General features: G+C 35.8%; 1 protein-coding gene across 1 annotated transcript; it reads left to right on the top strand.

Moving 5' to 3' along the window:
• The first annotated feature begins 330 nt into the window (after window positions 1-330).
• On the top strand, window positions 331-4,007 carry LOC113272711 (probable apyrase 6). Its single transcript, XM_026522511.1, has 8 exons — window positions 331-1,067; window positions 1,322-1,434; window positions 2,017-2,124; window positions 2,325-2,383; window positions 2,518-2,714; window positions 2,808-2,905; window positions 3,041-3,237; window positions 3,466-4,007. The coding sequence occupies exons 1-8, from the start codon at window positions 470-472 to the stop codon at window positions 3,722-3,724; spliced, it is 1,629 nt and encodes a 542-aa protein (XP_026378296.1). The 5' UTR covers window positions 331-469; the 3' UTR covers window positions 3,725-4,007.
• Window positions 4,008-24,945: the final 20,938 nt, after the last annotated feature.

Genomic DNA, 24,945 nt, shown 5'->3' with positions numbered 1-24,945 from the left:
TAGTACATATTGATATGTAGTATGACCATATTGATACTATTAGTATGTAGTAACATATTACTAGTAATATTAAATGTGTTGATACTAATTAGATCTGTAAGGGTGTTTTAGACATTTAGAAAATACACTTTATAATCTCCACAAAGTTTTTGGACTAGCGAGTAAATAATTTAGTCCAAAAACATGTTTTTGGACTAGCAAGTAAATGTTTTTCGTGGGTGGACTAGCCATTAACTGGGTCATGAAAAATTGGACTAAATAGTAATTCCTACTTAAAGAAACGAACTACACTAGAAAAACAAAGAAGGTAAATTTTAAAACAAAAAAATATTTCAACCTTTCAAAAACCAGAATGGCGAGAAGAGAGAAAGAGAGAGGGCAAATAAAATTTAACAGCCCTCTCCATCTCTAATCTCTCCACACTCTCAAACCAAACTACCGCAAAATTTCACTGAATATTGAAGTTTTGATGCGAAGATTGAATGCCCATTCACCTTCATCATCACTTGATCCAAAACCAGAAAAAATGGATTCGGTAAAATCTCAATCTCGATCTATTAATAATTTACGAAATTGGAAAAAAATCAGAGACAATATCTCAATTTTCGTTGCGTTTTCAGTAATTTTTTCAGTTTTAGGTTATTTATTATTAGTTTTTGTAAGAGGTGGTGGTGGTGGGGAGAATTTGAAGAAGAAATTTTCGATTGTGATTGATGGTGGAAGTACAGGAACTAGAATTCATGTTTTTGGGTATAATATTGATAATGGAGGTAAACCAGTTATTGAATTTGGCAAAGAAGAATTAGGTTCAGCGAGAGTTGCACCAGGTTTGTCTACTTTTGAAATGGATCCTGAAAGTGCTGGTAAGAGTTTGAAGAGTTTATTGAAAATCGGGAAGGAGAAAATTCCTAAAGAGTACTGGGAAGAGACAGAGATTAGGTTGATGGCTACTGCTGGTTTGAGGAGTCTTGAAAAGGGAGTCTCGGAGGGACTTTTGGAGTCCTGTAGAAGGGTTTTGAGATTTTCTGGTTTTAAGTTTCAGGATGATTGGGCTTCTGTTATCACTGGTATGGTTAAAATCAAATGGGTTCAATTTTCTTTGTATTTGATGCTTGGTAATGCTATAACGTAGATCGGTAGTTTATTTTTAATGAAGACTTGCTTTAAGCATGAAAAACTGTAAGGAGGAAGTAGAAATGTTAAAAGTTGCTCCTTTTGGCTATTTACTGTATTATGGAGAAGAATTTTGAGAGTCAACTGCAAAGGGAGTGACAAATTCTTGTCTTGGACTTAGATGTTGTATTGGGTGTTTGTTTTGTAGGTTCTGACGAAGGTATGTATGCTTGGGTTGTGGCAAATTATGCACTTGGTACACTTGGAGGTGATCCTCAGCACACAACTGGGATAATTGAACTTGGCGGGGCATCTGCTCAGGTTTTTCTCTTTTCTTACCTTTCATCTGAATCTCTTGAGTTATGATCTTTTCATATGTCATTCAACTGATATCTCTCGTTAGTATTACCAATATATACATACCTCGAACGCCATCAATTAATTACTTCGATTCCACACTGCCACTTCACCATCTGCATTATTTGAAAATCAAAACAAGCACAACACTGGGCACCATCACATATTGGTTCACAATCACCTCACTGGTACCAGTTGAGTTGGCAGACCATGAATATAAGTACTATCGTAGCATAACCACGGTCATCCTCCCTCTGATTCAGCATTAAGCTACTTAAACTGTATATGGTTCACCACCCTGATACACCATCGCATATTGGTTCAGCATCACCTCACCAATATCAGTTGGCAGACCATGGTCGCGACTACCATCAAGCTGTATGTGATGCCTCGTGCCTCTTTAAGAGCTCATTGGTATCATTTTATCTCTCATGTAATCTTGCTAAAGAAAAGGAAATATGCTTTGTTCATATAAGGTAGGTAGGTTGCATGCGCCATGGGTCAGTTACAAGATCCTTATCTAAATGGCCTGAGTACTAATTTCAGGTGACATTTGTTTCAAGTGAACCGCTCAACCCTGAGCTTACAAGCCAAGTTAAAATTGGGGAGTTAACTTATAACCTTTACAGCCACAGCTTGCTTCAGTTTGGTCAGGTATGTCATATTAGTTAACTGTATATTTTGCTCAAATGTTCCTATATTTTTCTCTTTTGCTAACGAATAGTGCCACAAAGTTTAGTCAACCACTTCAAATAGCCTCTTATGTTGTGAATGTTTCTTACGTAATTCTTTTAATATTTTATTTCTAGTTTTGTTAGGAAGCTCACATTTTTCATCTATATAATATCTTGCAGAATGTTGCCCATAATATGTTAATGGAGTTGCTTTTTTCTAGATTGAAATTCTGTAAGTGGTTATGTATTTATTTAGTCCATGTAGTGTGTATTTCTGTAAGTGGTTATGTATTTATTTAGTCCGTATACTGTGTATTTCATTTATTGCATTTTTAGGAATAACATATTTGCTGATCCTTCTATCCTATTGTAGCCAGGGGAGAACCCTTCAAGATGAAATGTTTTTCGACCCTTGCACCCCTAGAGGGTTTTTAAACAGCTGGGAGGAGTCATTACACTATCCTCCTATTGCTTTGCGTAAAAAGAACAAAGACTTTAGCAGTCTTCGTGCTAGGGGTAACTTTTCAGAGTGCAGATCTGCAGCACTGATGCTGTTACAGAAAGGAAAAGGTTTGCATTCTTCCGTATTCTTCGTTTTATCCAAAAGTTTTTTGTTTTTGAGGCAAATTAAATGGCAATTTAATTTTCCTGTTTATTATTCAGATAAATGCAAGTACAAGCTCTGTAACATAGGATCAACTTTCATCCCAAAACTGCAGGGGAAGTTCTTAGCCACAGAAAATTTCTTCCATACATCAATGGTGCTCGGTATATATTCCTCTTCAATCTGTTGTTTGTGGTTTTAAGCTTCTAGGATCACTCTTTTCTGTTGTAAATTCTGTTCCTTAACCGAGCGTTCCTCGTGATGTTAAATTTCACACTTCTTGTTGAACCAGTTCTTTGGGTTACCTCCAAGAGCTTTTCTATCAAATCTGGCACTAGCTGGAGAACAATTTTGTAATGAAGATCTGTCAACGCTGAAATATAAATACCCCAGTCTACACAGGGAAGATTTCCGACGATATTGCTTCTCTTCAGCATATATCATAGCCCTTCTTCATGAGAGTCTTGGGGTCGCTTTGGATGATGAAAGGTATTATTTATAGAACCCTTCCACCATTTTAGAACATAAATTTTAAGACAGTACGTTGTTGACTTCTAAAAAACATAATATTAGTTGAAACTATTTGGTTCATCTAACTGCCGATACCAGTTGAACACATTTGAAAACTTTAAATCTCGTTATGAATTATGGTGCACACTTTAATTTGGATGTACAATATAATAGTGTGATACTGATCAAGAGTTCTTATTCAAACAGGGTTGAATATGCACAGCAAGTTGGAGACATTCCACTTGACTGGGCATTGGGAGCTTTCATCTTACGAAGCTTAGGTGGCCGACATGATTGGATCGGGATTATCATCGGCAGTGACACATCAGCTCTGTTCTCATTCTTTGTTTTCTCGATCATATTGATATTCACTGCATGGTCAGTAACAAAATGGCGTAAACCACAATTGAAGACAATTTACGATCTTGAGAAAGGGCGATACATTGTCACACACATTGTTAGATGATATAAGCTAGGATAGTGAAGAAGAAGTGTGTATCGATTTAGGTTATGAAAGAAGAGAACAAATACAGTGAGGTAGCTAGGTACGGAGCACGGTTGCCTCTGCAGCTGGTTCCAACCTCCCTCTGAATTTTGTTGTTTGCCTGACTTTCTCATGGAGCCCAGACATTGCACCGATGATTGCCTACATGTGGGGAGACCCAGAAACATAGTGTACCAAAAACAGAAGTACTTAGTGTGTAAACAAAACAACAGTGGAATGAAATTAAGAATTTTCAAAACTCTTATACCAGAAGTTTCAATCCCTTAGGGTCAAAACCCTAGTTAGTAAGTTCGCGAATGATTCGCGAATCATTCGCGAATTTTTCCGTATCACGAATTTTACCGTCTTATTCGCGTACGTTTGCAACTTCGAACCCAAATCGCGTATTATGTGGCGTTTCCGGATTATTCGCGAACCGTTCACGAATTTTACGTATCCCGAATGATACGTCCGCTTAATTCGCCATAAATTCTTTAGCTTTTACTTTTCAAAGACTCTACTTTTTGGGCTTTACTGCCTTCCGAGCATACACGACCGAATATTAGACGTGTTGTAATTTTTGTGAAACAAAAACGACTGAAGAGATTTGAAGGTGAAGGTGAGAGAGATCTCAAACTCACTAACCAAGCATCTAAACCACCATACGACGTCCTCTTGGATAACTAATGTTGTATATATTATTAATATCATCATATTAAGTTTATTTTTTCTTTAAATAACTCACATATATGCATAAAAATTGGTCTATGACCTTATAAATACAAATTATTTGTTATATATAAATACCGAATTTTCAGAGCCGAACTCACATTTATAAATCGAATTATACACGTACGTATGCCGTTCCGAATTACTGACGAATCACGTCCCGTTGACCGAATTTTGGACCGAATCTGGATTTTACAAAACCGTATAATACTCGTACGTTTGTCGTTCCGTACGTTTGACGAATCCCGAATTGCTAACTAGGGTCAAAACTTGTTCCAACTTTTCTTCTTGTCTTCGTCGACCCTGCAATGATACTAAACTATTTTCTTATAATTTTAACCCACCCACCACCCTATGGGACAGGTTTTCATTCAGATCGAGAGTATCATTTGTCATTGTATTAAAGTGACATTGCACAGAGACATCTGCACTCTGCAGCAATGATCATAGAGTAACATCTTTGAATTTCTGAGATTATTCAAAGTGGGCTGTTCAGCCCCTTTTACATGAAATATTATACTCTAGTTTGTAGTGGTGATTCTGGTGAATGAATGTGATGTTTCATCCATTAATGGGTTATTAAATTTTCTTGTGTTTTCAACGAAAGCAACGGAAACATTTTTGGAACAAGTATTTATCTCCTCTCTACTTTCTAGAATAAGCATTCAAATCAGCTGGTATGCAAAAGCTTTTTTGAACGTGCTTTCTCAAAAATAGTCTAGAGTCTAGACAATCATCTCTCCCGGACCTGGTTCCCAACCTGTTGTCTAAACCTAATTTGCTTTGTGGGACCCACCTCAAGGGGTCACTGCATTTCAAACTACATGATACTTGTTTGACTTTGGAATCCATTTTAAATTAGTCAACAGGGAGGGAGGGAGGTAGACTATTTGTTGCTAACAAAGATTTGTGAACCAAGCAAAGCGAATTACATTACGTTCTCTAAACGGAAGGAGCACCTGAGTAATCTTATCTTGAAAATCTACACTGCAACCCCACATTCTTGTGGTTTCCACGCGGATCCAAATGGCTGCTATAGCCATTGCTGCATCATTAATTCATTATATCTCAAAATTAGCATGCTCCAAAACTAGAAATTAGGAATTTTGCCAAAAAAAATAGAAAAAAATGTTAATGTAATGCAATATTCAGATCACGGAACTTTCATGCTTCGAAAACAAAAATCATCGAAGTTTCAAAATAAGAAATCGTTATCGTCAAAACTTATACATTTCCAATAGTTAAATATGGATGTAGAGCATCTGCAATACAAGGAGTCAAGGTCATCCCATGTGGAGGTCTTGTATACACATTTTTACTTGTGCGTCATTGTTAAATAACACAATATGATGACGAACAACTTTTTAGATAAAATTTGTCTCCAATCTTCAAGGTCTTATCTAACACTTTTTATTTAAATTTAGAGACAGAAAGATGATGTGGATTTAAGATCCAAGGTCATGAAGAAAGTCTAGTCTCTCCTTTACCCCTACTTAGCTATGTCATCTTTTTTCGTGACCTTCATCCTTGCATTGAAGATGAAAACTTGGTGAAAAATGTCTCAAATCCAATGTATCATGCAAATTTAAAACCTTTACCCCTTACATTGGAGGGTACTCTAAGAATCAACACCGCATGACCAACTCTTTATTAAAACTTCATAATCATTTATTGTATTAGTTCTTTTCGTAATTGGTCTTTTTTATTCATGGTTTTTTTCATTAGAGACAAAAAGTTTCATAAAATAAAATTTAAGGAATAGGATAATACTAGTAAAAACTAATTTGAGGATTCAGCTAAAGAAGTTTCAATGGCCGGGTTGACCTTTGATTTCAGCGACAATCCCGTTTTTGCATAAAATTACTTTGGTGGAAACTCTAAGAAGCCAAGGCACATATAGTTTGTTATTTTTTTCCGCCATTGGCTTAATCTGATCTTCGACTAAGAAAAATGACAACATGCTTGCTTTAAGTAATAATCCAATACATTGGTGCGAAACTGGAAAAACAATATGGGAGGTGCTTGACAAGATAGTTGGGATTTGCTATCTTTTAACGTCGGGCTTAAGCCTGTATTTTTAGACATATTTTATCAACCAACTTAAAATGGGTAATAAAAAGAAAGATTTTGAGGTTTTGGGTGGGCTGGAGCCGGGGTAAGCAATGACATGATGCCGCCTTGATTTAATCGACTAACACTGTTACATTTAAATGTCTTTAAAATGGTGTGCACAAAATTAAATTTTACTAAGATGGAATTAAATACAAAATTAGCATGAGCTTCGTATAACCTGGACTGATTGGGGGTTTTGGAGAAACAAAAAACTTTATCAATGCGAGAGAATTTTCTTTCTAGAGTTTTTTTTTTCTTCATGGAGCAGTCATGTTGTTTGATCCTTCTCTATCAATCCTAAAATTATCTGATGTTGCTGCTACTGTAAATCTTGTTGTCATGAAACCTATCTCTTATGCAAATATAGTTTCTGGTCCTAAATCTCAGGATGTTCCTATATTTCTATTATCGAAACCTTGTATATTAGGTAATCACATATCAATCAAGATTTTGGACGATGAATACCTTACAGGATATGAATGCAAGAATAATGGCATGGATTGTTTAATATTGCCCAAGATTCACCTCCTATGAAGATGAAGGATATCAGGAAAAAACTTTTAATGGTCTGGTCTTCAAGCATCCCATGGTTATTCTCGTCGTTAGTAAAAGACTGCTAACCTTTAGGTTTAACTCACTGAGGTAATTGCCTTGACTTAACCAATAAGTTCCATCTATTTAAAACCTGGTTTACTCCATATGAAGTGACTGGTCTCAGGATTTAGTCTTAATTATCAACGTTAAACACTACCTCAAGTATGGACTCGCATATATTGAATTAAGTTTCCAATATTAGAGCAAGAAGACTCTGCTTAAAATTGTTAATGTAGTGGAACACCATTAAAAGTAGATGATAACACTTTTAGTAGAACTTATTGTTACTTTAGGATAGTGCTTTTAAAAAGTGATCTTCCTGATGATATTCTAGCTGAAATAGATGGATTTGCTTCCATGGATTACCTGCGAAAAACTACTTTCTTTTTGTACCATTTATAAATCAATTAGATACAGGCTTGGTAAAAGTAAGTGTACTTTGTTCAGCAGTTGTTAGAACTGAAATTATTAAAAGACAACATAATGGGAATAATGATAAGAAATGGCATAAAAATAAAGTTAATGTGAAATATGTTGTAAAGCATGTGAATGAAGTTATTATTGGCAACACAAGTGTACTTGGTAGTTCATCAGCTACAGTTATTGTCAATACTTCAACCTGAAAATATCAATGAAGTGGTAGGCGCTGACGAGAATAAACTGGAAAATACTGATAGTCGGCGTTAAAAGAGCCATGTAGAAGATCCTAGATCATTGGTTCCTCGTGAACATGTGAATAATATGTTATCTCTAGTGCATTCTCCTAGATGTGAAATTCCTAGTGCATAAGAGAACATCAATGTAAGTTGTATTGAACGAGAATTTGTTGACCAAATAGTTATTCAAGCTGCTAAGCAAGTTATTGAGGAAATTGCAACAGCGGTTGTGAACGAAATCCCAAGTACTGCTACTAGTCATGGTAGTAATACTGTTAATATTGTGACTTCTGGTTCTTTGAAGGAAACTCGCTGGTCAGATTTATTTGAGGAGGAAGGTGAGATTTATTCACAAAAAATAAGAAATGTATAATGTATATCCTCTTATAAGTTATCCATGGATGATAGTGCTGATACTAATAGATTTAGTAGGCTAGCCACGTATACAAATTGCTATCAAGTATTCGTACAATTGTCGGTTTGGGAGAATATGGAAATATAAGATACTCCAGATAGGATAACATAAACTTCAACCCCTTTTTTCAATTTGTTTCGAGTGGTTCTAAAAATAAAAATGCTAAACCAAAACAAGAAATTTACCTAAAAGCTTCTGAATTGAATTTTTGATGAAAAGTTGTAGATGAGCTAGTAGTTATATTATTTCGCTTTTTTGATACCTTATATATATATATATATATATATATATTATTCTCTTCAAGAGGTTTTAGCTTTATGTTCCATGTCAGATCATTGTTCAGTTGAGCCAGCCAAATGTTGCTATCTCAAGTTTGGTTGTCATATTTTAGCTCCAAAACTCGAAGCTGCTTGATTTGATTACTATAGTAAACTTCGTTAGGGTAGACTAGGAACATAGAAATGTTGATACTAGCTCGCTCTTGTTACTCATGAAGAACCTGAAGACGTATCGAAAACAACGAACACATCATACTTTAGTTTGAGGTTAGTAACTACATACTTTACTTGCTCCATTTCTATCATAATTCTTTGAAGTCATTATCTATCAAAAATTTATAATATGAAAGTCTGTTTACTTGTCTCTAGTATCGGTGAACTGGTCATTACTATGACCAAAGGATCAAAGAAAGATACACTATATGTTTTTACAACTTTGATATATAGAGTCACGAAGTATAGTTTATATATAGGCTTCGTGAATCGACGTTACACTAATTGATAACTTGTTATTATTAATTAGTGTGTTTGAACATCCGAAATAAATTCAACCCTTGGGATTATATATGAAGGAATTTCATAAACATAATATAAGAAAGTAGGCTTGTGAAATCATATTTCGTAGTCGAAAGAGAGTTCAGGACCGATCCCTTTGTAAGACCGATTCCTGGTAAAGACGATCCCATATTAACCCTATTTTAATCCATGATTTACATTTCGAAATGTGTTGTGATCTTAAGGTTTGTATACACATCAAAACGTACACGTATTGAAATTAGAATATCACATAATGACGACATAGTAATTTACCTAGTAACCATATTGTTGATGGGTAGAAACGATTTGCTGGTTTTTGAGGAAAAGTGGAGGGTTATGCAACAGGAAGATCCTCAATTGAGAAAATTTCCTAAACCTTCAACATATGCACTTCACGGGAGTGCTTTGAGTTCGATAGATCAATATGTATGACTCCAGACTAAACCAAGACAATGTCCGTTCCAGAGTCAATTTGGTCACAAAGAGGGATGCAGATCAATATGTAGGAGGGAAGATGAGAATTGTGTGAGACCAATGTAAACTGATGGATTGTCGATGTGTTGGAGACTTCTGCAAGTTTGATGAACCTTCGGTGAATTCTAATTAGATTGATTGAGTTTTGTTTAATAGTATTCAACTGAGATCCGTTAGGTTGAGTTAAATCCTAGGTTGTTGAACCTATTTATTACAGAAGCAGTTAACACATTAATCTCTTAACTGTGACGGTTGCAGAGGAGTGAAAGAATGGGGAAGTGGGAAATCGTGTTTGAACCAGTTCCACATGCGTGTAAGACTTGGTTGATTGTCCATCCACTACTCTGCTAACTCCTTCAACTGCCAGCACGACTTACTCACATCTCTCATCGTGGATGTATTGTTACATCACATGTGATGTATGCCACCAAGCCAAAACCCTAACGAATATCCCCTCATGTGACATGATTGATATCTCATATATGTGGAGTCTGCAAGACATGCACGTATTTAGTTGGTCAATTGCTGACTTAGATAAACCGTGAGTCTTAGCCTTGATGAGTCGGGAACAATTGATGAGTGTGATATGTTCTACGACTATCGTTATGATGAATTGAGCATAAGGTGTCTTTTGGGACAACAATAATACATATACATCGAGTCCGAAGTGTAACATATCATTATGCAATCTGAGACATTAATGATACTCGGATGTTTTGGATCAATGAACGTCAGTCTAACGAGGTTGCTGGATCATGACCTATTCTGCTCTGTTTGACAGGAAATCAGATATTGCTGAGTTATTGCAGAATACTCATTCCTGATCTACGTATTATGTCATGAGTTGTCGAACTACAAATTAGGAATTAGAGTATTGGTAAATATCGGATGATCGACATCCGTACAATGAAATGTTGGATGGTCGTCCAATGTCTTTCTTATTTTTTGATAGTCGAGCAACAAAAATGCTTACAACAGGACCAAACATTAAATATCAATTAAGATATTGATAGCTGGATCAATATGAAAATTATTGATATTCATACGTATTATCATAAGTTTGAAACCCTAATTTTATAGAATCATGGATCCAGGAAATAGAGGACTGTCCAACATGGGTAGAGAGACCGACCAACCAATGAGTATGAACAATGACCATTGGTGGTGGAGAGACCGGCTAGGCGGTGTATGGAGGGTTGTCCAACTGGTGGAACATGATTCATCAAAATATGGAAGATTATCCAAGTGGGTTAAATAATGTGGAAACGGTCGTCCATAGTGTCCAAGTGGACCATCCAAGTCCGGTCAAGGTGGGGCACGGCCCCCCGTGTCAACGACCGTCCATTACTGAGAATTTTAGTACTTTTCGTTGGACGTATAGACAATATTTTGTATTTTCAGAAGAGTTTGATGTTAACTGAAACTCTCCATTTTTGCATGAAAGAGTAAGCATGGTTTTGCACGAACATCTAATATTTTAGAATATTAAAAATGACACTTTAATACTTATTGGTGAAAAACACCCGATGGTTGATAGACACATTTTTGTGTCTAATTTGTCCTCAATGTCCGTATTGTTGGAACTCTATTTTTGTACTAATATTGTTTTTATGTATTTTTAGGAAATAAACATTTTTGGAAAATTCGGCTCGAAAAGTTGATTTTGGCACCCGGAGGACAAGTGTTATTCGGACTCTCGCTTTTGGATAAAGGGTAACCTAATTACTAAGGGGCACCCCCAAGTCACCCCCAAGGCAGCTGCTATTCGCACCCCTACTCTGATAGGGGACTACCAGTTTCTTCCCCATTTGAAACGATTTTGGCGGGAAATTTCTAAATAGTTCTGGCAGAATTTCGATCGTTAAAATGAAGGGGTTATGGGTCGATTCAATGGCTGAAATTTGGTATAGAGATGTGATATAGGTTAAGGAACATAGTATGGGTGACATGATCGATCAAATTTGGCTGGAATTTTCGGTATGATTCACACACCCAAAACAGAGCACGTGTACTGTAACACGAGCAAAAATTGAAGTTCTTGTGAGCATGGAAGAGTCCTACTAGCGTTGGAAGAGTGTTGAGGCGTGGAGAAGACATTTGGGAGCGTGCATGATAAAAGTTAACGCGTGCATGGGATTAAAAATGGAAATTTTCGTTATTATTGGCAGCCGAGAATATTTGGATTAAATGGAGAATATATGCAATGAATGGTCGGATTTTTGGCTCCAATTCACTATAAATACAAGGCAAAACAGTTTGGGAAAAGGTGTCGAGAGTTTTGGGAGCTAGGGAGAGCTAGAGAAGACGAAATCAGAGTTTAACAAAACTCTGCTTCTGCTGCTGCATGAAGATGAACACGAAGAACAATAGACTGTCATTCTTCAACAGTGACAGCGACAGTGGAGCGTGGGTCGTAGTTTCCCAAAGACTACAGCATTTCATATGTATCGTTCTTGTGTGACGCTTCCTGTGGGTCGCACATTAGCTGTTTACACCATTTTCTCTTCTTCTCATCATTTGTAAACCATTTTTGAGCCATAATAAATTATTTTGAGAGCATTTATACTATGATGAGCTAGCTCCCTCGTAACCAAGGCAATGGAGGAAGCTATTCACGCAACATAAATGGGTAACTATTTCATTTAATTATATAATTCACCTAATCGCTGCTTTTGCAGAGTTTTAAATTGTTTGAATGATTGTCTTAATTATTTGTTATTCAGTTTGACAGGTTATGCTTGGTTTAATCTCTTGATAATCTATGCTTAAGGTTTACAAATAATGTTTGAGAATCTGTATGATTGATAGTGAATTAAAGATAAAAGAGGACTTAAGAATTGAATAGAGTTTTGAAATATTTATCATTCAATTTTGCATAATAGTGGAATCTAGTGTCTTGGTTACCTCTCGCACCCATTGTTAATAATTTTGTATATAATTTTATTAAATCTAAAAATTCCATTTCCTTCACAAGTCTGAAACGAATCCTATTTACTACAATCACAATCAAAAACATTAATCATTTTGGCGCCGCCGACGCGGATTTGTGCTCACGTAGAATTTTTAGGTTTTTATTATTTTTTTTACTATTATTTGTTCCTTTTTACGTTTCTTTTTGTGTCTTTGATTTACAGGTTCGAAGTGGAATACTAAGGACTTGGGAACAAAAAGCTTAAAGCTAAAAGCTAAAAGCTAAAAGAGAAGAAAAAAAAAGACATAATTTTTTTAGGATTTGTAAATAGGCTTTATTTTTCATAATTTTTGTAATTTTTGGACTTTTTATTTGGACTTTATTCTGGACAATTGGACTTTAATTTTTTTTAACCCTACGGAAGGGTATTATTATTAAAAAAAAAATTTATATAAACTGTGTGCAGGGAAGGACGACAATTACTATATCGTCTCGGCCCCTCGGGTTCGTACATGACATAGGAGTCGTGCCCCGAGTCGACTTCAACGGTTCATCCCCCGTCTGGTACGGGAGGTAAGTCCATCGGAACACTCGCGAATCTCCTGTCAGCGGGTTTACTGTATTCTTTAAGGTGATTCATTGATTGAGGACGAATTTGGACTGTTTTTAAATTCCTAGTAAAGGGCAAGGCCTGGCCAATACAAGATAAGGGTTCGGATTTCATCACCGCTCCCTTCTTGCCCGCCTTAGGTAAACGAAACCTAACGCGAACCCAAGATTTAAAATTTGGAATAGAACGAGACCGATAGGGTAACGAGCTTAATAGGAAACTCGTTCGAAAAACATTGGTTGCTCTTTAAGCACACTTCAAAGTTCATGATGGTTTCTGTGAGTTGAATGCGTGACTGCGCCGACTTCTAATGCGGTGAGGCCTTGGGTATCAAAGCTCTACTAAGCTTCCCTCGCCTCGATTCAACTTACATTAGCTCGGATTGATTCCAGAGGGGTGTGCTCAAATTGTAACGAATTCCTTTTCGAAGGAATAGAAGCTGGTCTAGAAAACAATCTAAGTGAAGCCATCATGCTTTTTGTTTGCTAGAAATCTTTAGGTTTGTTTTGGTAGAGTCGAGTCGGCCTTGTTTGTGGTTGTGTAGAATTCCCTTGCAATTAATAATGTCGAATTGGTATGATAGAAGCCAATACTATGAGTATCGACCTGAATTTGAATATGGACATCATCAGTTTTATGACCATGGTGGGAATAGTAGTTGGGAACGCCAACCTTTTCAAGGTTATGGTTCATACCATGGTGATCCCAATTACTATCCACATGCGAATTGGTCTTACGAGCAACAAAATCAGGAACACTGTAGTACTGGTTACTCGTTTTTGGAAACTAGTCCTGATTATGATATTTATGAACCTGTTCCATCTCTAGAAGAGACCCAACAACGGATTGAAAGGACGTATAAATGTTTAGTTGCAATGAATAGTTCAAAAGAAGAGTGTACACGATATTCTGAGATGATAAACGAGAGTGGTGAACGTATAAGTGTTATGCTCAGTGAAATTCAGGCACGTCTAGAGGCAGAAAATGAACAGTTGGCTAATGCTGCTCGAAATAATCTAAATTTCCAAAATAGGGTTTCTAATTCTACCCTTGATATCAATAGTGAATATTTGCCTAATTTAGAGGACGAGGTTAGAATTGGTAACACTACTTGTTTTGATAAGGTTCGATCATTTTCATGTTATTATAGTGATGATTATGATGAGGATAGTATTGATGAAGAACATGAAATATGTAGGCATAGTGATCAGGAATTTGTTACTCCGATTGAGCTTTATAATGATAGTGTTGTTTCTAATACAAATCCAAATAATTTTAATAATTATTCACCTATTCAAAAGGATGTGGATTTGACTAGAGATACCACCGTTTTAGACGATGTAGTTCATGATCCTTTAGCCTGCAGTATGTTGGATAATCCATTATTTGATGTGCCTATCAGTGAATCGGAGGAGGTAACTATGATTAAAACCTTAGTTTATGAGCCTTTCTCTGATAATCCTTTATATGATTGTGATGATGGTTTAGAGGAAAGAGTTTACCCTGAGAATACTGTTGTAGAATCTAGCGATTTAGAAACACTAGTCTTAGAAGATGATAAACTCGTAGAAATGAGTGAGGATGAACCCAACTAAGAAGAATCTATTGACCATTTCCAGGAATCTGATGACCTAGAAATTAGGGAAGTTGTGACTAGTCTTTCTAGAGACACAGAAAACTCTAAGTTTGGGGGTGATTATCATTCTCCGTATGCTTTAACTCTTAGAAAGTACCCTCCTGTAGGACTTGACATTTGTGCCTCAACCATATTACAAGATTATCTTCATACACGTTTTCCCGAACCTAATGATGTCCAGAAAGAAGCTCAGTTGTTAGAAACCCATCCTCTGGTTGATGTGGTTAACCCAGGCTATGATACCAAGATTGACTTTGTTTTCCCACCAAAAAATTTTCAACCAATTGTGGGAACTTTTGATTTTAAGATGTGTCGGTTATTAAGTTTTGAGACTAAACCTAATCAGTTTAGGATATTAGGGTCGACACATTTTCTTAAGGAAGACCACCTCTTTCACTGTGGTCAACCATGTAAGTCATATCTGATTGACTTAGAGGATCCGCAATTATTTAGGTTATTACTTCTTGATTCTAAGTTCGTATTTGAGTTTTTACAGACTCTAATACCTAGTGATTCGGATCCCATCTATGAAGAAACGCAGCCAATGAAAATATTCTATTTAGACCCTTTCATAGAACCTGAACCTGAACCGCAATTAGCGATAGTTTTCATGAAACTAGGTAAGGGCATGCTTTTCTTGTCCATTTTCTTGGTTCACTGCAGTTTCCTATGGTCAGCTCTATTTGGTTTTGAAGACCCACATTTATTTCGACTGTTACTTTATGGTTCGAGTTGACCAATCCTTTTCTAAGTCTGGCTGAAGACTTTAAACTTAGCACTTCTTGGGAGGTAACCCAATCTCATGCAACACGGTAATATCCTTCCTTAACTCTTTTGCTTCAAATAGTAACCGTTTCTCCTTGTTCATGCTTTTAATTTCATCTTTAAAACATTGAGGACAATGTTAGATTTAAGTTTGGGGGTATGGGAGAAACTTTTTAGTTGCAATTAGTAAACTCCAGAGCCTAGAAATTTATGCCTATTAAGGTTTGCACTAACCAATCTAAGTGGATGGGAACATCTTGGTTATAGGAGTTGAGGAACCAATCTGATTAGATGGAAACATCGAAAGAGTCTATTCATAAAAGCACAGAGCTCATGTGTTAGAAATAACATGATAGTTGCACCATATCTCGTTGAGTCCTTTTCATTTCTTTTTTATTTATTTTTTTCATTTTAAACTATGTTTCTCTAAGTGATTAGGTGGGGCACACGATTCAAGTTGTTACCACTGCTAGAGTGAATTAGAGTGACTGAGTTACTAAAAAAAAAAAAAGACCGGACCAGTTAGACCAATCGGAATAAGTATTAACACTTGGATAGCAATATGCGTGTGTTCTCCCTGTTTCCGTCGCCTAAGCAAGCGTGGAATGCAGGACCCGTGGGAACTATCGTGTAATCTGCTGACAAGAAGCATGCGCTTGGATCAAAAAGATCTATTCATGCCGTTAAGTTAAAAAAAATGGTTATTGTTCTGTGTAGTCAACTGCTGGTTCCCTTGTATTTGCCAGTTTGTTGATCTAGATTTAAGTTATCGACCACTGGTTCCCTTGTATATGCCAGTTGTGTTGATATTAGTCAGACTGGTATTGCAGTCCATTAGGATAGGTTCATTCTGGCAGTGGCCTTCAGACAGATATGTGAAACATCGATCATTTGGTTAACATCAAAACCATCTACATTTTTCTATTTCCATCTCCTTTTTTTTCTATCCATATGATTAGTTTGACTCCGAATATGATGTCCATAGTGCAACTATCTGAGTAGAGCTCTGTCACTTTATATGAATTTTAGTATGCTTGAGTATAAACTCGTGTACAACAATTGGAATTTCGCATCAGGGTACTTCCTCCTGTAGTCAGTGATTGTAAGCCAACCAAGGAGATTCTTTAGTGCCTTCCAAGGTTCTGCATAGATAAGCTAGGGTCTGGAGTAATGGTTTTGTGGGCACACCTCTGGTAAACCCTCCCGAGATTAACTCGGTTTTATTTATTTTTTATTAGTTTTGCTCGAGGACTAGCAAATAATAAGTTTGGGGGTATTTGATAGACACATTTTTGTGTATAATTTGTCCTCAATGTCCGTATTGTTGGAACTCTATTTTTGTACTAATATTGTGTGTTTTATGTATTTTTAGGAAACAAACATTTTTGGAAAATTCGGCTCGAAAAGTTGATTTTGGCACCCGGAGGACAAGTGTTATTCGGACTCTCGCTTTTGGATAAGGGGTAACCTAATTACTAAGGGGAACCCCCAGGTCACCCCCAAGGCAGCTGCTATTCTCACCCCTACTCTGGATAGGGGACTACCAGTTTCTTCCCCATTTGAAACGATTTTGGCGGGAAATTTCTAAACAGTTCTGGCAGAATTTCGATCGTTAAAATGAAGGGGTTATGGGTCGATTCAATGGCTGAAATTTGGTATAGAGATGTGATATAGGTTAAGAAACATAGTATGGGTGACATGATCGATCAAATTTGGCTGGAATTTTCGGTATGATTCACACACCCAAAACAGAGCACGTGTACTGTAACACGAGCAAAAATTAAAGTTCTTGTGTGCATGGAAGAGTCCTACTAGCGTTGGAAGAGTGTTGAGGAGTGGAGAAGACATTTGGGAGCGTGCAGGATAAAAGTTAACGCGTGCATGGGATTAAAAATGGAAATTTTCGTTATTATTGGCAGCCGAGAATATTTGGATTAAATGGAGAATATATGCAATGAATGGTCGGATTTTTGGCTCCAATTCACTATAAATGCAAGGAAAAACAGTTTAGGAAAAGGTGTCGAGAGTTTTGGGAGCTAGGGAGAGCTAGAGAAGACGAAATCAGAGTTTAACAAAACTCTGTTTCTGCTGCTGCATGAAGATGAACACGAAGAACAATAGACTGTAAGAGACTGTCGTTCTTCAACAGTGACAGCGACAGTGGAGTGTGGGTCGTAGTTTCCCAAAGACTACAGCATTTCATATGTATCGTTCTTGTGCGACGCTTCCTGTGGGTCGCACATTAGCTGTTTACACCATTTCCTCTTCTTCTCATCATTTGTAAACCATTTTTGAGACATAATAAATTATTTTGAGAGCATTTATACTATGATGAGCTAACTTCCTCGTAACCAAGGAAATGGAGGAAGCTATTCACGCAACATAAATGGGTAACTATTTCATTTAATTATATAATTCACCTAATCGCTGCTTTTGCAGAGTTTTAAATTGTTTGAATGATTGTCTTAATTATTTGTTATTCAGTTTGATAGGTTATGCTTGGTTTAATCTCTTGATAATCTATGCTTAAGGTTTACAAATAATGTTTGAGAATCTGTATGATTGATAGTGAATTAAAGATAAAAGAGGACTTAAGAATTGAATAGAGTTTTGAAATATTTATCATTCAATTTTGCATAATAGTGGAATCTAGTGTCTTGGTTACCTCTCGCACCCATTGTTAATAATTTTGTATATAATTTTATTAAACCTTTAAATTTAATCTTCACAAGTCCGAGAGTTTGAACCTCATTACTGCAACCCACGAAAAATCATAAAATCAATGGCCATGGGACCATTTTTAGGTCTTTTTGGAGAATTATGCAATATTTGGCAAAATATGGAAAACCTAGAGTTTGCACAAATGTGAGAGTCAAGAGTTGCGGGATAATAACAATAAAATAAAAGAAGTGGAGAGGCGAGGGACCGGCCACGGCCGCAGCATGGTCGGCCGGTGAGCCCGGTCCCGTGTGCCACTTTTATTTTATTTTTTTATTTTTCTTTTTCCTTTCTTATTTTTCATATTTCTCCATATATCCTCATTCGTCCATATTTTTGGGTGCTCGTTCGTGCATATTACTAAGTATACTTGCACCATTTTCTCGGGGTGGTGGCCCATATGCTCGAAAAGTGAATATTTATTACTAATCCATGAAATTATTCTGGAAAAATCCGTGAATTGAAGTAATAAAATATTTTGGTGAATACTGCACTAGAATTAATTAATTAGTGGCTCTACACTAGCAGGCAATCTGTCTAGGAGCATTATATTTATTCGAGAATCGAGGTATGAGATAGTAGAAGCATCATACTTGTTTTGAACATTGGTTTTGCATAGTCAGGGAACATTTGCGACATCCTGAAGACGTTGCTCTATACTAGTGGTCAATCCATCTAGGATTCGTCCAATTATTCTCTATTTTATACAAAAGTGTATATTGGAATTACTCAGTATAAATTATGAAATATTCAGAATATTGAAAGTTCATCTAGGAAACTTCGATAATTACATATTCATGCATGCTATATGAAGAGGCTACACACTATTTCAGAGATCATAGTGACATGAGCTTTCATATCTAAATCATAAAATATGAATTTCATATATCCGTCTGAACTTAAGGCAGAAATACACAAAACTATGATTTTATAATTTTAGCATTCGTCAAAAATCCACCATCAACACATACTTAACGCTTTTCCACTTTACTCTCGTTTTCTTTGGTTGTTCTCCATTTTTGCAGAGATATGACATAAAAACAACAACAATATAAGATTTTGAATTAATAATTTCAATGCCACTAACTTTCTCTTTGAACTACCTAATATGATGCATTACTTCCTGTTTAACATGGATTTTCATATTCTTTACCTATTACTTTCACTATACAACGTAACAATCAGAAATAAGTAGGAACATTGTGGAAGATAATTCACAACATTCTCCATGCCAAGTAACATCTACATCATGCGCCAACCACTAACAATATCAGTTATGATCTTTTCAATCATCATCAAATCGAGACATTAGCCTATTCATTCTCTACCTTATTGATCGATTTGTATGGGTAACTACTTTCCCAAACTTCTATACAAGTAACAATATACTTTACTACATAATTGGTAAACCTCTTGGTATATTAATAGTGCACTTGTCCAGCTTTCATCCGCACTCATCTAAACTTCATCATCTTATCAACATTATGTGGCTCATTTCGAAAACTATGTTAAAAATCATTTTCATCCTACTCCACCAAATATCCATCTCATATACTCCATTAGCCATTATAAAACTCAATATCACTTACAGTTAAACACTGTTGTGCATGAATAATTGTAACCAATAGTTGATAACCATCACTGGCAACCTCTTTTGTTGGGTACTGTTAAATAAAATCTTGATGCATATGTTATTAACCCTTGTTCTCTTGCAGGATCAACTATACTGGTTTGCGATGCTGATGGTCACTTTATCGTAGCTAAAAAAACCACATATTTCTAATATAACTCATTTTGGGTGATGATACCAGTGACCTGAGTTTGAAATTCATCATTACCATAATCTTTACTGATCAAACAAAACAAACTCAAGTTGAATCTAGTGATTACAACTCTTCACCGGATGCATAAGAGTAATTTCCAACTTGTAATCTTTTGAATTAGAAAATCATTTCTTTTTTTCTTTAACGACTGATCACAGTTATCAGCTAGATGACAAAGTAAACCACTTGTTTAACAATGTACTACTAGTTTATTTATTCACACTAGTTGAAGTTGTGTGTTTGTTTCCCCGTGTATGTGACCAACCTGCTGAAGTTAAGAAGGCTAAAATAAAGTGTATATAGTGTATTTGGTATTATACTTGACCTAGATGACTAGTTTATAAATTAAGAAATAATAGTATAAAGTAGTTATCTTTGCATATTGAATTTTTCTATTTGTCATAACACGAAATCTTCACATTTAGGATTATATATACATTTTATTTCGTAATATATCTTTAGCTTGGGATGCTTTAAAAAGCATGGTTTTCCCATCGATCAATAAGGTGTTGTACTAGTAATACGCAATATGTTGTATTGTGGAATATGTAGAGTATTGCAAGTCAAGAATTGTTATATATGGAGGTAATGAATATTATATCTCAGGAAAAGTCTAGAGTGTTAAGCTTTCCAACTCTACAATTGACCAAGATTTGATGTAATTTATCTTTTCTCTTAAAGTAATCAAATTTATATTATCAATATGGTATTAGAGGAGGGGATGTTGAAAAGGGATTTTTCTAAAATAGGTTTGGGAGATATATGAGCTGATGATGTAGAATGAAAAATATTGATATCACTGGATGACATAGAAGTGGTATCGTCAGAAGGTTCGGGGATATATGAGCTGATGATGTAAGATGGTAAGTATTCCTAATATTGGATGACACCAGTGGTACGAGAAAAATGATTAATAGGGGAAAAAGGATTATTATGGGAAGAAGAACAAGAATTTACAAATGGGTAAGTATGTGGAGATGATATGGAAATATGTATTAGCATCGGTGGCGATGGTATAAATAATGGTGTATTAAGAGGGCTTAATGGTAACAAGCAGTGGCGTGGGAACAAACCATGTAGTAATCTTTGTTCCTGCAAAAGGAAAATGATCTTTTATAAATATGACATGCCGGGAAATATAAAGACGACGAGTATATACCAACACATATAACTCTTATATGCTGAATAACCGATAAAAACACAAGGTAAGGACTGTGGAGCAATTTTGTTAGCAAATAAGCACACAAATGAAAATAAGCTAAGCACCCAAAATCACACAGAGAAGATTAATAGGGATTCCTCTAAAACAACATCTGAGAAGGAGATTTATTTCCTAAAACATATATGGGAAACAATTTAAGCGGTAAAATGCAATTTGTAATGCGTTGATCTAAAAGGACTCGAAGCGGAAGCTGCATGAAGTAAAGCACGACCGCTGTCACTAATATGACGATGATGATGCTCGACAAGACCATTTTGTTCTTGGGTATGGGAACAAGAAAAACAATGATAGACGCCTTGAGAATCAAGATATGTTGTAAACTTGCAAAATTCAATCCCATTGTCAGAATAGAACACTCTTGAAATCAAGAAAGTTTTTTGACTCCAAAATATATGAAATTAGACAAAGCATCGGATTTTCTAGAGAGAAGAAAATCCATACGAACGACTAAACACATCCATTATTAAAACATAATATCTAAAACCACCACGAGATAATGTGGATATGGGGCTCAAAGATCAGCCGTAATCAAACTTAATAGTTATGAATATTCAGTTACATTTAAAAGGTAGCTCAGTGCTTTTACTAATAAAACAAGAACGACAAGGAAATAATTTCTGAGAACTAAGAGGAAGACAAAGATCTCTAATTATTTGCTTGCACTATACGAAACGTAGGATGGCCCAATCTTTAGTGACATGCATCGATAGAAGACAAGACATTAAAAATCACCGGAGAAGACGAAGACGTAGAAACAATATGATCGAACTTGTAGAAACCATTATTATAATGACCTTGGAGAAACTTATAGCACAATCAATTCGATTATCATGCTCGTATAAATCATATAGAAATTGATTATCATTTTATCCGAGAACGTGTCACTTGTTGTTAGTTAGATGTTCGTATTATCAACATCAAAGAACAAATTGGACGATATTTTTACCAGAATATTGGTTTTACAGTTCTACTCGTCATGCGAATTTGAGGCACAAGCTAACCATCCAATCTCGATCGCTTAACTTAACGGGGAATATTAAGTAATAGGTCGTATCATGAAAGTGCAAAGTAATAACCTCACTCCAGAACTGATTAGAAGATCCAAGTGCTAAACCCCCCTTGGATCCTCTCTTGAATACCCTTCTTTACCAAACCAAAAACCCTCTCTGAAAGCCTCTTCTGCTCAGATCTGGTCAGTTATGATCGGATCTGAGAAGGTTATTTTAGTTTCTAGTTAGGTTGACTTTGTTGTTTTTTATTTTAGTTAATGCTCTTTGAATTCTCAATCTTTGATTTATTTTTGCTCTTTCTTTGCATCCCCTTTCAAAATTTGAACAGGACAACAATAACAACTTCTAGGGTGTATACGAGTTATTGTGATTGTGGCGGTGGTAACGCGGTCTGATTTGCTCATGCTAGACCTAAGTGCTTCTAAGAAATCTTATGATGTTTTTCCAATGGGGTTTTCTGGTTGTGTGTACAGAGATTGTTCCATCAACGAGATTTTATTGAAAGTATTTATGGTTATAGTGGTGAAGTCTGTTGGCAGATCTGATCAATCTAGGTCTTCTTTTCAATATTCTTATGATGATTTTTCAGGGTTCTTCTTTTTCAATGAAGAGTTCATCACGAATACCGGATATGGGTATTTCTCAATGAAGTGATGTTTTTTTGTTCGTGACTTTACCAATCAATTATTTTTTGTTCTCCTTTTTCCGATCAACATCATTTTAGGATTACTATGTTCAACTAGCATAGGTACTTGTTTATGTGGATAAAGATAGTGTCGACGAATTTTATGGTGGTAGCTTGTTTCTGAAAGAGAGGTTGCTTGTGGCGGCGGTTAGCAAATAGGGGTACGAGAAAAAGTGACGGTAGATTGGGATTCAGGTTGTGATAGTTTTTTTTTTGTAAGTTAAGTGCATTCCAAAGAACTAACTTGGGGAGTTAGTAACCCTTACATCATAGTAAGTAGAGCCATCCAATGTAGGATTGGAAGAGTCCGTCCTAACATTAGATTTATCTACTTCAAGAGCATTTGTAATACAAGAAGGAGGAGTTCTACTCCAATTCAAATTTAGTCTAAAGTTTTTTGCCTCTTTGGCCAAGATATCTGCTACACTATTTGCAGCTCTAGGAACATAAGTAAAACCCAAATTTTTTTGACACAGATTAAAATCTTTCTTGACTTCTTCCATTATAGCTTGGTTTTGCCATTCAATTTCAGCTTCTTTCCCATTCAAATAGTCTATCAGGCTTTTGCAGTCTCCTTCCACCCAAAAATTTGTCAGTCCCAGTTCAACTGCCCATTTCGCTCCTTGTTGCAAGACTATTGCTTCCGCTTATTCAGTGGAAGTAGCTGAGATTGGCCCATCTCTACTTTGTTGGAATTCACCTGTATCATTACGAAGGATTAAAGAAAAACCTGCAGGCAATGTCTTAGAGATCCATGTTGCGTCAATATTGATCTTTCATTGATTTTTATTAGGAGCAATCCAGGTACTAGGAATTAACTCTTTAGTTAACCCCAGAAGAGAGGAATGTTTGCACCAAAAGTCTAAATGTCTTTGGATTTCCAAACTTAATTGAGCACTAGACTGAGAGGTTTTTTCAAAAACTCTGTTGCGTCTTTCTTTCCATATAAACCAAGCTTTGGTTAGAATGAGGTCTAAAGAGATGGTTGAGTTAGGAGTTCCCATCCATTGTTTACAGATATCCAAGAAAGTTATTGCATTATGAAAGCATAGTACTACAGGATTTGGTTTAGATGCCCAGACATCTTTAGCATAAGGACAGAAAATCAAAATATGCTCTATTGATTCCTCTTCTGAGCAACCAAAGGAGCAATGGGGATGTACATCCTCCATAAATTTGGACAATTTTAAATTTGTTGACAAGGAATCTTGTAAACCTTTCCATGCAAAAATATTTATTCTATCTGATATGTCTAGATTCCAGAGTTTTTTTTTCCAAAAAGAGTCTGGTTGTCCTAGATTATAATGGTTCATAGTTTTCTCATTCAATTTGTTGTACATGGATTTAACTGAAAAAATCCCAGGCTTAGTAAGAAGCCATCTTAAAGTATCTTGTTTACCTTTTGCTATTCTAGTGTTGATAATCTTTTCAGCTATATGATTGGGAAACATTTCCAAAATTAGTATAGAATTCCACTTCTTTGTGATAGGATCAATGAGATCTTCCACAAGTGTTAAATGGTTGTTAGTTGTTGTTTTCCGGTTACTAAGGTTGTTTTTCAGGTTGTGATAGTTTCTTTCAAAATTTTAGTTCTTTTTGGGCTTGTTTTTTTTTAGATGTTAAAGGCTATACTCCTTATAGCAGATAAAGGGATTCCAAATGGACACTCATAATTGCATATTGATATGAGTTTGCATTTCCTTGGTGTTTCACCTTACTCCTAAGGTTAAATATTTCTTTTAATATGAAAATTATCTATTCGGGGTTATACTTTGTACTTACTATTCTATTCATAATAAGTCATAATCTCTACTGATTAAAAAAAAAAAAAACGAACAAAGGTAAGTGCAAAATCTTGCAAGTTAAGAATTGTTATATACGGAAATACTGAAATTATGTATAAGAAAAATCTAATGTACTAAGGTTTCCAACCCTAGAATCAGGGACGGACCCAAGAAGTTTTAATTTTTTTCTCAGCCTGGGCTAACATCCTTGGCCCAATATAACATTTCAATTTTTAGGTAGTTG

This window comes from Papaver somniferum, chromosome 4, assembly GCF_003573695.1.
Source record: "Papaver somniferum cultivar HN1 chromosome 4, ASM357369v1, whole genome shotgun sequence".
NCBI classification, from domain to species: Eukaryota; Viridiplantae; Streptophyta; class Magnoliopsida; order Ranunculales; family Papaveraceae; genus Papaver; species Papaver somniferum.
Note: the sequence above shows the minus strand (reverse complement) of the source record. Positions and strands in the feature narration are given on the sequence as shown.